A 12,317-nucleotide genomic window follows, 5' to 3' on the forward strand; every position below is an offset into this window, starting at 1 on the left:
TGCAGGAAGGATGTTCACGATGGCGGGGGAGTCCAGTACCAGGGGTCACAGTCTAAAGATAAGGGGTTAGCCATTTAGGACAGAGATGAGGAGGAATTTCTTCACCCAGAGAGTGGTGAACCTGTGGAATTCTCTACCACAGAAGGCAGTTGAGGCCAATTCATTAAATATATTCAAGAAGGGGTTACATATGTTTCTTAAGGCTAAAGGGATCAAGGGATATGGGAAGAAAGCAGGGACAGGGTACTGAATTTGGATGATCAGCCATGATCTCATTGATTGGTGGAAGAGGCTCGAGGGGCCGAATGGCTGACTCCTGCTCCTATCTTCGATGTTTCTATAATGCCTGTTTCAGGCATAGGTGCTGGACGCCCCTGCTTCTGCATTTACCAATATAGTGGCAATTTCGGCGCGTAATAAGCAAGCGCACCTCACCCGCCATACTGGATGCTTAGGTGTGCATTTTGTGTCAGCACCATCGAATTTCTAGCCCGTCACGTCTATCCCTTTTCCAGAGATCAAGCCCACCTACCTGGCTTCTCACCATATTCCTCAGTGCCAAACTTCACCCAATTGTCTCATGAACCTACCTGAAATTGACTTCTGAAACACTAATATCTTCATAACACAGGGCAGGAAGAGAAGCCTTTTGCAATAGTTTGGATATTTTAGCGCCTACATGTGTATCAGGAAGAAAATTGTTTCGTGACATCTGTGGGATGTTAGAGAAGTGAAGGTTATATTTAATAATTCTGATGTAATTGTAATCATCATGCGTCAGTTGTAGAGCTGCAGGCAGTCACAAACTCTCTCCATCTGGTTTTTAAATGTATTTAAATCTAATTGAAATGAAATGGCTGGAAGCATCAGTTATACTGTACCACTTTTTATTCATCTACTGTGTAATCTGAATGCACAGCCTAAATGGTCTTAATTGATTCTTGGCATATTGTTTTCTTTTATGTATTAACTTCTTACACTGAATTTGTTGTATGAAAACAAAGTTACAAATCAAGGGGGAAAAATTCGGTGACTCCCCTTTGGCGTGCTAACTTTGCCAGGTCGCTACTTTAAGCGCCCCGAAGGCGTTAGCGTCCCAGCGCCGTAAATTGAGCGGTAGCACCCCAAGCAGGAGGTAGGGCACTACTGGAAGCGCTCCCCCTCCTTCCTGGGGTGTTACCATTCAATATCGCTGTGCTACGTACAACAGCGCCATGCGCGTCGGCACGTAGCGCCGTGGTATTACAGGCCTCCCTCCCCTGATTAAAGGGGAGGGACCTAGCGCAGCACGCACTGGGGCCCTGCTGGACCACCGGGGCGCGGGGTGACGGCAAAACAGCCCGGAACTCAAGAGGAGTGTCGGGCTGGCCGATCGCGGCCAGCACCCAGCATGAAGAAGCGAGAGGGGGCAGGTGCTGGCAGGTGGCCCAAAAAAATGGCCGCCCAGCACCTGCCCTTTAATTACCGGCACCCCAGCCGCAAAAACGCCCCGGCAGTAGGTCAGGGGGCGCACCGAAGTTTGCCCGCGGGATGATGTGCACGCCGATGACGTCTTCGCTGGAGGCGCAGCGTGCGGGACCCTACCAGCTACTGCCACCGCTAACCTCCCACTGAATTTCGCGGGAGGCGTTAGCGGTGCTATGCCCAGGCGCTAGGTGCTTTGCGCCCCATTAGCACCCCCCTCCCCCAGGGCACTAACGGGAGGTGCAAAGCAACCCAATTTTTACCCCAAAAATGTCTCTGCTCTGCCTCACGGCTAAAGCAAAGGGAGGAGGCGCAGCATTGCGATGTTGGGTCAATTCACAGAGCGAATGAGTGGTTTGCTCTGTTTATTTATTTTATTGAGGGATAAAAGTCTTTTAAACATTTGAGTCTGGTCAGATGGGCTACAATGCTCTTTTCTGGTCCTGTGGATACTACTGGACTAGTTCAAACCCAGTTACTGTATTGATCGTAAATGATATCACACTCTATTTGTATTTCACAATGTTAACTTTACCGAGCTTGCTTAATCCATCACTGCACTTACTTGGTAGCATCATTAGGGTTGATTTGGTTGCGTGTCTTTTTTTTGTTGAGAAACCTAATTGAAGAGCCAAGGCCAGAGATTACAATAGTTGCTAAGGACAGGAGGGAAGATGAGGTCCATCAAGCAGCAGTGATTAGAATCCAAACTTGGTTTTCATCCAAATAGCCAATGGCAGGAAGAAGAGAAAGATTGAGATGAAAGGAGTTCCACTGTTTACAGATGTTGGGGAACAGTGATTTGAAGTGAGGAAAGGTGTGATTTCAGCATAGTGATGATGGAAGGAGGAGGAGGGATGCAGATTTGAAGGTCTCGATGAACAAAAGAGGAAAAATTCAGAGAAGCAATGCTATAGTAAGAGTTGTAAAATAAAGAAAATGTCAAGAGAGATTGCAATGGAGAAACATAGGTTGGAGGCTCGAGGTGAGAGAAAGTTTACCTATCAGAGAAGCTTTTGCCTGTTTTCTGCGTAGGAGACCAGTCTAACAGTTCAACTGCTTAGGTAGAGCAGTTTGTATGAACTGTGTGAGTCACAACATATGCAAATTTAGATGTCAGAGACATTCACGTCCTGACTTGTTTAAAAATCAAGCAACGTTTGATGAAACGTGACAGCCTTCGTTCTGCTGTCAAAAATGCAGCATTGTGGCAATTAAAGCAATCCAAGGGCAATAGTTCCTTCTCTCAATAAATAAGCTTCTTCCCCATAAGGTTGGCGTAGTACAGCTAGACTGCATATGCCGACTTAACCGAGACAAGTCAAGACATTTACTGACTGTCTGAAGCCACTCCAGTGTTGTTCCATAAAATTGTTCATTAGTAATCCTGACATTTCAATAGGAAACTAACATTTCCAGCCCAGACACAAGAATGAGAGAAACTGAACTATGTTCTTGACATTAATTCTGCATTGTTCTCTTATCATTGTTGGAGAGGGGCATGATGGGGGTTTGAACTGTGTCTCTTTGGGATTGAGGCTGCTCCAAAGTGACACTCCTGGTGACAGAAGATCAGAAGCAATTCAATTGCATTTAAGGGGAAGCTAGATAAGTACATGAGGGAAAAATAAATAGAAGGATATATTGATAGGGTTAGATGAAGTAGGGTGGGAGAAGGCTCGTGTGGAGCGTAAACACTAGCATGGACCTGTTGGGCCGAATGGTTTGTTCTGTGCTGTGAACTCTATGTAATGTAATTCTAGTAATGTTCTGTGGCAGACTGGTTAATCTGATATCTAAATAGGCAGGTCTGCAGTACTCCAGGCACTGCTAATGATTAACCAGCCAAGCTGACTCATTAATTAATGGGACCTGGAGGGGTATACCTATGACTGTGAGATTCTTCTCACTCAGTCCTAGATACCATAACGGTAGGTGGTCCTAGCTGGACAAACACTGTGAAATGTACTAATGCTCTTTGCTGATAAACTGCACAGTTTTAGCTGTTTGAACTCCCAACAGTACACCTGCACACATCTGGGGGTCGCTAAGCCTTGGCTCTATTAACCAACGCCTAGTCTATCTGGATTTGCAGAAGTGAGGTGTGTTCCTACAGGGACAGAGTTTTTCCACTGGGCAAAGAGAAACTTGACTTTTATGCTTTCTCAGTAGCTTGATTTGGAGACTCTTCGACATGATTATAACATTCCACATATCGAATCATACAGCACAAAGGAGGCCATTCAGCCCCTTGTGCCTGTGCCGGCTCTTTGAAAGAGCTATCCAATTAGTCCCACTCGCCTGCTCTTTCAACATAGCCCTGCAAATTTCTCCTTTACAAGTCTATATCCAATTCTCTTTTGAAAGTTACTATTGAATCTGCTTCCACCACCTTTTCAGGCCATGCATTCCAGATCATGGAACAACTCACTGCAAAAAAAAGTCCTCATTTTCCCCCTGGATTTTTTAACAATTATCCTATATGTCAAAAACTATCTTGTGTGCCAAATATGTCAAACGACCATAGAACCATGAAGGTTTACACCGCATAAGTACTCTATTTTTCTTTTTCTGAGTGCTGCACCCAAGATAATAGCCTCCACTACTACGCATGCCAAAAACAGGCCCAGACAAAAATCTACCCCAAACCCTAACTTTGGTGATGAAATTGTAATTGAGGATGAAATACATTTCTCATAGTCCTGTATCTTCAAATATTTATGCAATTTTCCCTTAATAGAAGCAATGGTCTCTGACTCCACTATTCCCTGTGGCAAAATATTCCATGCTCTAACAACCCTCTGTACATAGAAATCTCTTCTAATCTTTCTCATATGCCTTAACCACCAGAACTCGTTCAATACATTTTACAGAAGCTGACTGTGCATCGTTGAAATTGCTGTTGCCATAAAGCATTCTGCTAGCGACAATTAAGCAGCACAGAGTAATAATTTCAGTGATCTGCGTTTGTGCGATTCCACGTTGCTGAATGATATGGAACAAAAGGCCGGAAAACTGCAGACTCGCAGTGGCTGATTTTACCATCTATCAATTTAAATGGATGGAAATGTCAGGCGCTGGAAGCCCACAATTTCCCAATCAGAGTTCCCTGCACATTCGGAGCGGAATCAGCTTACAGATTTAAAACAGTTGCAATACTTTTTCTTTATTTTCTCCTACATTTTCAACTGGGTAGACTGAGAGCTTGCCTTAACCACCAGAACTTGTTCAATACATTGTACAGAAGCTGACTGTGCATCGTTGAAATTGCTGTTGCCATAAAGCATTCTGCTAGCGACAATTAAGCATGCACAGAGTAATAATTTCAGTGATCTGCGTTTGTGCGATTTCATGTCACTGAATGATTTCTTGTCATTAACTTGCTGAAGTGCTCTTGAGTTGGTAGTATGCTATAGCATTTAGACTGTGCTTTCGACTTGTTCTGCACGCAAATTTGGGGATGACTACTTGCTAAAAGGGGATAACTAAGAATTGCTATCTTTGTGCATTTTATTGCACCTGTAATGTACTAATCTCAGCTATGATATCTTCTGATTCCTAATAGGTGAGAACCTAAGTACAGCAGTGGCATTCAGTTTATTCAGTCAGAAAATTCACAGCACTTGATTTAGTGGAGGAGAATCAGCAGGACCAGAGATGTCACATGAAACCAGGGGCATAGAGCCTGCATTTGCTGCTATGCCATCCACCATGGGCGCAAAAACAGCTGCCTGGCAATGGAGCACTGTCTCTGGAGGCTGAGGTTTAGCAGGAAGACATTTACAGAATAATACCAAGTGTGTCAGGAAGACCTACAGGCAGCTTTGAATATAGGGATGGCACTGCCGGTGACTGTCAAAGTGACCATGTCCCCCAATTTTAATGCGTTTAGATCCTGCCAAGCTACCATAGAGGGCGTCAGTCTGATTGCTGCCCACAGATGTACCAAGGCGGTCAGGTACATCATTCAGTAGGACTAACATCATCACTTTCACCACCAACAGTGGCATTAGAAGGCAACACAGAACTGCTGGCTTGCCCAGACTGTACCCATGTGGCCATATGGCATGAAATTATTATTTTTTTTAAATCTCAAAGTGTACATAATATGACTTCCAGCACAGAATCATTCAGGTCAATGCCTGCTTCCTCACAAAGCCTTCATTTTAAACCAATCATCAGTGGCAACATCATTTTGAAGGGGAATAAAGATTGAAAGGATAGCTTCAGGGCGACCAAAGCTGCTCCATATAGCAATAGCTTATGACATCTATTCAAAGCACAGATGCAGCAAATGTTATGCTACAACTGGAATTATCGTCAAACTTAACACTGGCACCTTGAAGCAGTGCTTCAAACGTTTTGACTGATTGGTAGCAGTCTTAAAGTCTCGCCTCCCTGCCACCCCCGATAGAGTTTCCAGAACTGTCATCTTCTGCATTCTCCATAACTTCACCCCAAAAAGAGGCTTCAGCATGCAGCTTGATGACCAGGATGACAGAGTAAAGGACTGAAAATGCCAAAGAGGAATTAGCAGAGGTACCAGCAATGCAACAAGAAAGATTGTTGTGCCAGGCATTTATTCCAGATGGTTTTCAAAGAATGCCACTGCTTTTTCATTTCTTAAACTATACTGTACAAGTATTTGGGCCCCAAAGACTTTCATTCTTATTTTCTCAACAGTATTTTTCATTATTGTGTGCAGAGCTCTGGCTATAACCAGGACAGTGTTCGCTCACAAATGTTGCATTACTGTATATACTTCTGGGGTGTACCCATCAGCCCTTTAAATTGAGTGCCTTCCCTCCCTGAATCCTTGCAGAAGGGTCTGGACCTCCTAGCTTTTCTCACTCAGTAATAACTAAATCAAAAGCTAGCTTTGAGAAGAAAACGACATGCCAAGAATACATATCACAACATTGTACAACCCCAGCCCATGATTTTCTATCAATTAAAATGAATGGACAAGACATCATAGGCTGGTGGTGCACAAGTTCTAAATATGCATGTCTCGTGTGTACTGAGAGTGCAGAAGAGAAATTTTTATGTCTTTGTTTTCTCTGTGTTATTTCAAGTGCTTAACTGGCTTCTATTTGCAACTCACTGTTCTTTTAGTGGATTGAGTGATTTCCCTTTTTCAGTGGTAGGATAGACTACCAACATTTTAGTCCACAGGCTTGCAACAGATCTTCCGCTTCATAAAATGAGGGTGAATCTTGGGTGTAGCTGATCTTCTGGCCTCAGGGTCTTTAAGTATTTTTGACAGACTCCTAACCTCTGCCAACAAATCTACTAGTAGTCAGGATGGAGATTTGCTGCAGCAAGTTTTAGAGGCCTGTCACAGTTTAGCAATGCCTCAGAACTGCTTCACATTTTTCGAAATGGAGAACTCCACTTCTCTTCATCAAATAATGTCATGGGATCTTATACACCCACCTGAACAGACAGGGCCTTAATTTAACATCTCATCTAAGAGATGGCAATTTTGACAATGCAGTGTTCCCTCAGTATTGCACTGGAGTACCAACATAGATTATGGCCTAGAAATTCAGTGGCCTGCGCCACCAGTTTGCGCCCAAAGAGGGCACTCAGTGGCTTTTGCGCCACTGGCCACACCTACCGCGATATTTAGCGGGGCGCTAATGGCAGCGTTAGCCTGTAGCGCTGCGCCGCCACCGATGACGTCATCAGTGTGCGCAGCGCCCCGCTACCGCCCCGATGACCATATTTGGTCGCGCCCGCCTCTTCAGCACCGGCCGCAAATAGCGACCGGTACACAGGGCCTACCTGTGGCGGTAGTGGCGCTAGTTAAGGTGGAGGTGCGGCCGGCCGCTTTTTCGGCGGCCGCCTGCCCGCACCTCCGTCCCCGGCCTCCTACATCCCCCCCCCCCCGCGGCATTGCTGGCTGTTTCCTGAGAGCCCGGCACTTCTCCTTGGTGCCGGGCTCATTTGCCGGCACTCGCGAGCGGGGATCGCGCTGTTGCAGGCACCTCCCCCTTAACAGTGGGAGGAAGGCCTGCAGTACCGCAGCGTGCCGTGCCGCAGCGTGTGGCGCTGCGGCCCTTAGCGTGCCGATATTCAGTTTCAGCGCCCCAAGCGGGGCGCGGGAAGCCTCGTTTAGCGGCCCGCTTCCATTTGGGGTGCAGAAACTGAATATCCGGATGGCGCAAGTGGCTCCGCTCGCAGCGGTAATTCCAGCGCCCAGGCGAGCTTGGCGCCCCAAACTGAATTTTTAGCCCTATGTGTTTAAGCCCTGGAGGGAGGTTTGAACCCACAATCTTCTGACTCAAAGGCAAGAGTACTACCACTGAGCTAAGCTGACACTTTAGGTGGTTGCACTCCAGTGTACTTTGGGTTAAGGGGTTAAGTCTTGGCTCTTGACAACCGGGGGTAGAGTTCCACTTTGGAAGCAATCGGGACATTGCGGCCAAAATGCGCTAGTTAGCTTACGCTTCAAATTTCTGCTAAAATTCATTTGCATAATCACAAATATAAAATCTTCCATGAACCAGCACAATCGGGCAGTGTAATAGAAATTAATTTTTTTTTTGTTCTTTCCATTAAAAAGTATTCCTTAATATATTTGAGTGGTAACCTGGTCCAGTTTTATTAATACAGCTGAAAATGGGTTTAGCACCAAAAATATACATTTTTAATCAGGGTGTCCAGTCCTCCACTTATGAATAACCTGATTTAAAATCACTGAAAATTACTTCAAAAAACTATAGTGAACTATTCACTAGTTTCACTGGCATACACTGGTCAGTTTCTTAGTAAATTAAATATTTTTTGATAGTAAAAACACTTTTAAAACGTGCCTACTAGTATCTGTGCGCCTAAGAAAATGGGCGCAATTTGAAGAGCCTTCCTGAACCAGCGCAATTGGCAGAATCTCGCAATTTTGGCCTGGGGGCGGGGCCAGACACGATGGGCCGAAGGGCCTCTTTCTGTGCTGTAAAACTCTAAAACTCTAATGACCAGGGCCTGATTTGGGTGAAGTGAATCTTGACCCAGCGTAAAAGGTCACGGAAGTGGTTTTGGCTGTAACTCACTTCCGTTTAAATTTCCCCGATCTTATGTGTTAGTTCAGCCGATTCCGCCCAGATTGTGCTGACAGAACTAACCCCTTGTGTTTAAGCTGCTTGGGCTTAGGTAAGTGAGAAGATGTTCGCACATGGGGAGATTGTGTCCATGTTGGGCAAACCGAAACCCTACCTGTGTGATTTCTTAGTACAGGAAACTCTTTTTTATCCAGCACCGACAGGACCAGCGTGGTGCCGGTTTATCAAAAAGTCCGGATTACAAAGAGGTATAGTTAAAAGGTACGAGAGCTCCGTACACAGCAACAAATCCAGGCTTCCCTGTTGTTTAGCAACAGGTGCAAGAAGCCCGGCCACAGACCAAGCGTCCCTGTTGCTTAGCAACAAGTGCAGGAACCCCGATTACACAGCCACTGATCCAGGAACGGCCACTAATATGAAGTAAAACTTACCTGAACCTACTCCTGAATTTTGCCGGTTAACAGAGATTTTCGGTTATTTAGGTGCCGGTAAATCGAAAGTTTCCTGTAGCTTGGTTTAGAGACATTTAAACATACTGAAGGGCTTCCTCACATGTCAGACATCCGGTTTACGGAAGAAAATTGTCAACTTTCCCTGTAGCAGATGAACAATGTCATAAAATAAATCTCATTTCTCTGCAGTGAAGTTAAAAATCCTCACCAGTAATTTCCATGGAGGTTCTTTCAATCTCCCACCGTAACTTCAGCAGGAAATCAGCAGAAATCCCAGAGAAATGGCATAAATGGACATTTACATTGTTTGTCCGGGATTTCTGTCAAGCATCTGCTGAAGCTATGGTGGGAGATTGGGGAACTCCTGTGGAAGTTGTACCTGTGCCAATGTGGTCAGAAATGGGGTCAATACTTTCACCTATAAGGGGCAATTTTCTGGCCTTAAATTCCTGGCAGGGAGCCTTGCTTGCCAGGAAAGCATATTGAAAATGTGGGCATGCTGGACAGGTAGGTTTCCTATCAGGAACGTGAAGTTGGAAAATTACTCTGATAAAATATTTTCCAGCATACACAATTAACAACATCAATCAACGCTGCTTCTTCAGCTACCATATACTCTATTTTACATTTAATTTTACTGAGTCAACTATTTCTGGACTACGTAAATTGTCCTCAATTGTCACAGCCAGAGTGACAAGTAACTCACTAACAAAAGTGGCTTAATGTAGAAATGTGATCACTCTTCTACTTTGCTGTCGTATTCTTTCATTGGGGATTATGTAAGTCAACCTTCACCCAATCCTTCACTTGATCTTTACCTCCCAGATTTAAGTGTGCCTCAGTCTGCAGAATGACTGATCTGAGTTTACAAATGTTAAGTGGTTCTTTTTAAATTATATGCCAGACTTACGTACATTGTCACCTTCAGAGGTCAAATCATACTGATGACGTGATTTATTTCTCATATCAGCGGCAAACTTGTGAAACTCTGGCTTTGCTGTCCTCAGCAGAGTCACGGTCTGAAGTGACTGGTATGCTTGTTTGGCTTCAAGATCAAATTTATCTCCTTGTTTCCATGAGCCATTTCCTAAGAATAAAATAGAAGATTTTACTTTGACTAATAGCTTACAATAATGCAACCTTATTTCATCAAGTTCAGATATGATCAGCTGTCTTGCTTATTAAAAATTAATTCACAAATATTAATGTTCAGAGCTTAGTAATGTTAGCTGAGATATTGCTATCAGCATTAAGCTTAAAGCTGGTGAAAAATGTAGGATAGTGGCCAGCATGTTGTGAATGTTATATAGAACTTGTTTACCAACTGTGACAACATTTTTACTTTGAGTGCTAACATGCTCAATTCATGTGGGATACCAATTAACCAGACAGATTGGGCACTTAAAATTGATGTAACTCATATTGCACCAATAATGCATTGCTGGTTCAATGTGCCACCCTCTCTCAGATGGATAATGCACTGTTGGTTCCATGTGCCACTCTCTATCAGATGCAACCAACCAGTAATGCATTGTTCATTCAATGTGCAACTCTCTCTCAGATGGATAATGCTTTGCTAGTTCAATGTGCCACTCTCTCTTAGATGGAACACACCAATAATATATTCCTCATTCAATGTACCACTCTCTTTCAGAAGCAACACACCAATAATGCATTGCTCGTTCAATGTACCATCCTCTCTCAGATGGATAATGCATTATTGGTTCAATGTACCATTCGCTCTCAGATGGAACACACCAACACACCAGTAATGCAATCTGAGGTGCTCTCTCAGATGGAACAAACTTTGCTGAAGAGGCTGCAGTGAGAAAGCTGCAGTCTTCATTTAAAAGTGAGTTGCTACAAATTTTCTTTCTACATTCTAGGTTTTTTTTGCACTATGGGTTAATACTGTAGTCCAGAAGCACTGGACTTGACAGAGGAGCACCAACAAGAGCAGAAAGCAGTTATCTGTGATGCCAGGTGACGCGCAAGGCAGACCATCAAATCCCACCTGCACAAGGTAGCACCAAGATGAAACCCAAAACGAGGTTTAATAGGATATATGCCACTTACTATCACCAAATGAAAACAAACAGTAGGCACTCGCACACATCATACTGTCATTAAAAACATGTTTGCATTGGAATTGGACTATTTGAAGAGTGTTCTTCCTAAGGTTGTGCATCATATTTCAGCAATTGGCACAAGATGTTTTGGGAGTTGAGTGGATGCAGGAATGGAGAAGATGTAGACAGGATTGTTAATTAATTAGCAGCTTCTCACAATAGGATAAGATCTCCTTTATGAGAGTCTGCAGTGGGGCTTTTCCCTAGATGCGGGAGAGGTGCCTGAGGATTGGAAAGTGGCAAATGTGACACCATTGTTCAAGAAAGGGTGTAAGGACGATCCTAGTAACTACAGGCCGGTCAGTTTAACATCAGTAGTGGGTAAAGTTTTAGAAACAATAATCAAGGAAAAAATTAACGGGCACTTGGAGAGGTTTAAACTAATTAAGGAGAGCCAACATGGATTTGTAAAAGGCAGATCATGTTTGACTAATCTAATTTAATTTTTTGATGAAGTAACGGGGAGGATTGATGAAGGGAATGCAATGGATGTTGTCTACATGGATTTTAGGAAGACGTTTGACAAAGTACCACATAGAAGGCTGGGTAACAAAATTGAGGCTCATGGAATAGGTGGGTCAATGGCAGCTTGAGTAAGGAATTGGCTTAAGGACTGAAAACAGCAAGTTGTGGTAAATGGCTGTTTTTCAGGCTGGAGGATGGTAGACAGTGGTGTTCCCCAAGGGTCAGTGCTGGGGCGACTGCTTTTTTTGATATATATAAATGACCTGGATATTGGAATACAGAGTAGAATTTCTAAATTTGCCGATGACACCAAACTTGGGGGTGTGGTAAACAGTGAGGATGATACCAATCGACTGCAACAGGACATAGAAAGGCTAGCAGAATGGGCAGACAAGTGACAGATGGAATTTAATACAGAGAAGTGTGAGGTGATGCATTTTGGCAGAAGGAACAGGGAGAGGCAATATACACTTAATGGCATAGTTTTAAAGAGTCTGCAGGGACAGAGGGACCTGGGAGTTAATGTGTATAGGTCCCTGAAGGTGGCAGGACATATTGAGAGAGTGGTTAGCAAAGCATATGGGATCTTGGGCTTCATAAATAGAGGTATTGAGTACAAAAGTAGAGAAGTTATACTGAACCTTTATAAAGCGCTTGTTAGGCCACAACTGGAGTTGTGAAGGATGTGAAGGCACTTGAGAGGGTGCAGAGGAGATTTACCAGAATGGTTCCGGGGATGGAGGTTC

The 12,317-nt window shown here is 44.0% G+C and overlaps 1 protein-coding gene across 3 annotated transcripts in view; it reads right to left on the reverse strand.

Annotated features, from left to right (window-relative positions):
• Positions 1–12,317, reverse strand: part of npr3 (natriuretic peptide receptor 3) — a 131,070-nt gene that overhangs the window by 76,160 nt on the left and 42,593 nt on the right. For all 3 annotated transcript variants that reach the window (XM_085973290.1, XM_085973279.1, XM_085973297.1), the window contains exon 3: positions 9,892–10,064. In XM_085973290.1, coding sequence (XP_085829416.1) covers positions 9,892–10,064 — 173 coding nt within the window. The remainder of the gene's footprint in view (positions 1–9,891; positions 10,065–12,317) is intronic.

Source organism: Somniosus microcephalus, chromosome 2 (assembly GCF_052327205.1).
Source record: "Somniosus microcephalus isolate GS21.2 chromosome 2, FLI_Smic_1.0, whole genome shotgun sequence".
Taxonomy (NCBI): domain Eukaryota; kingdom Metazoa; phylum Chordata; class Chondrichthyes; order Squaliformes; family Somniosidae; genus Somniosus; species Somniosus microcephalus.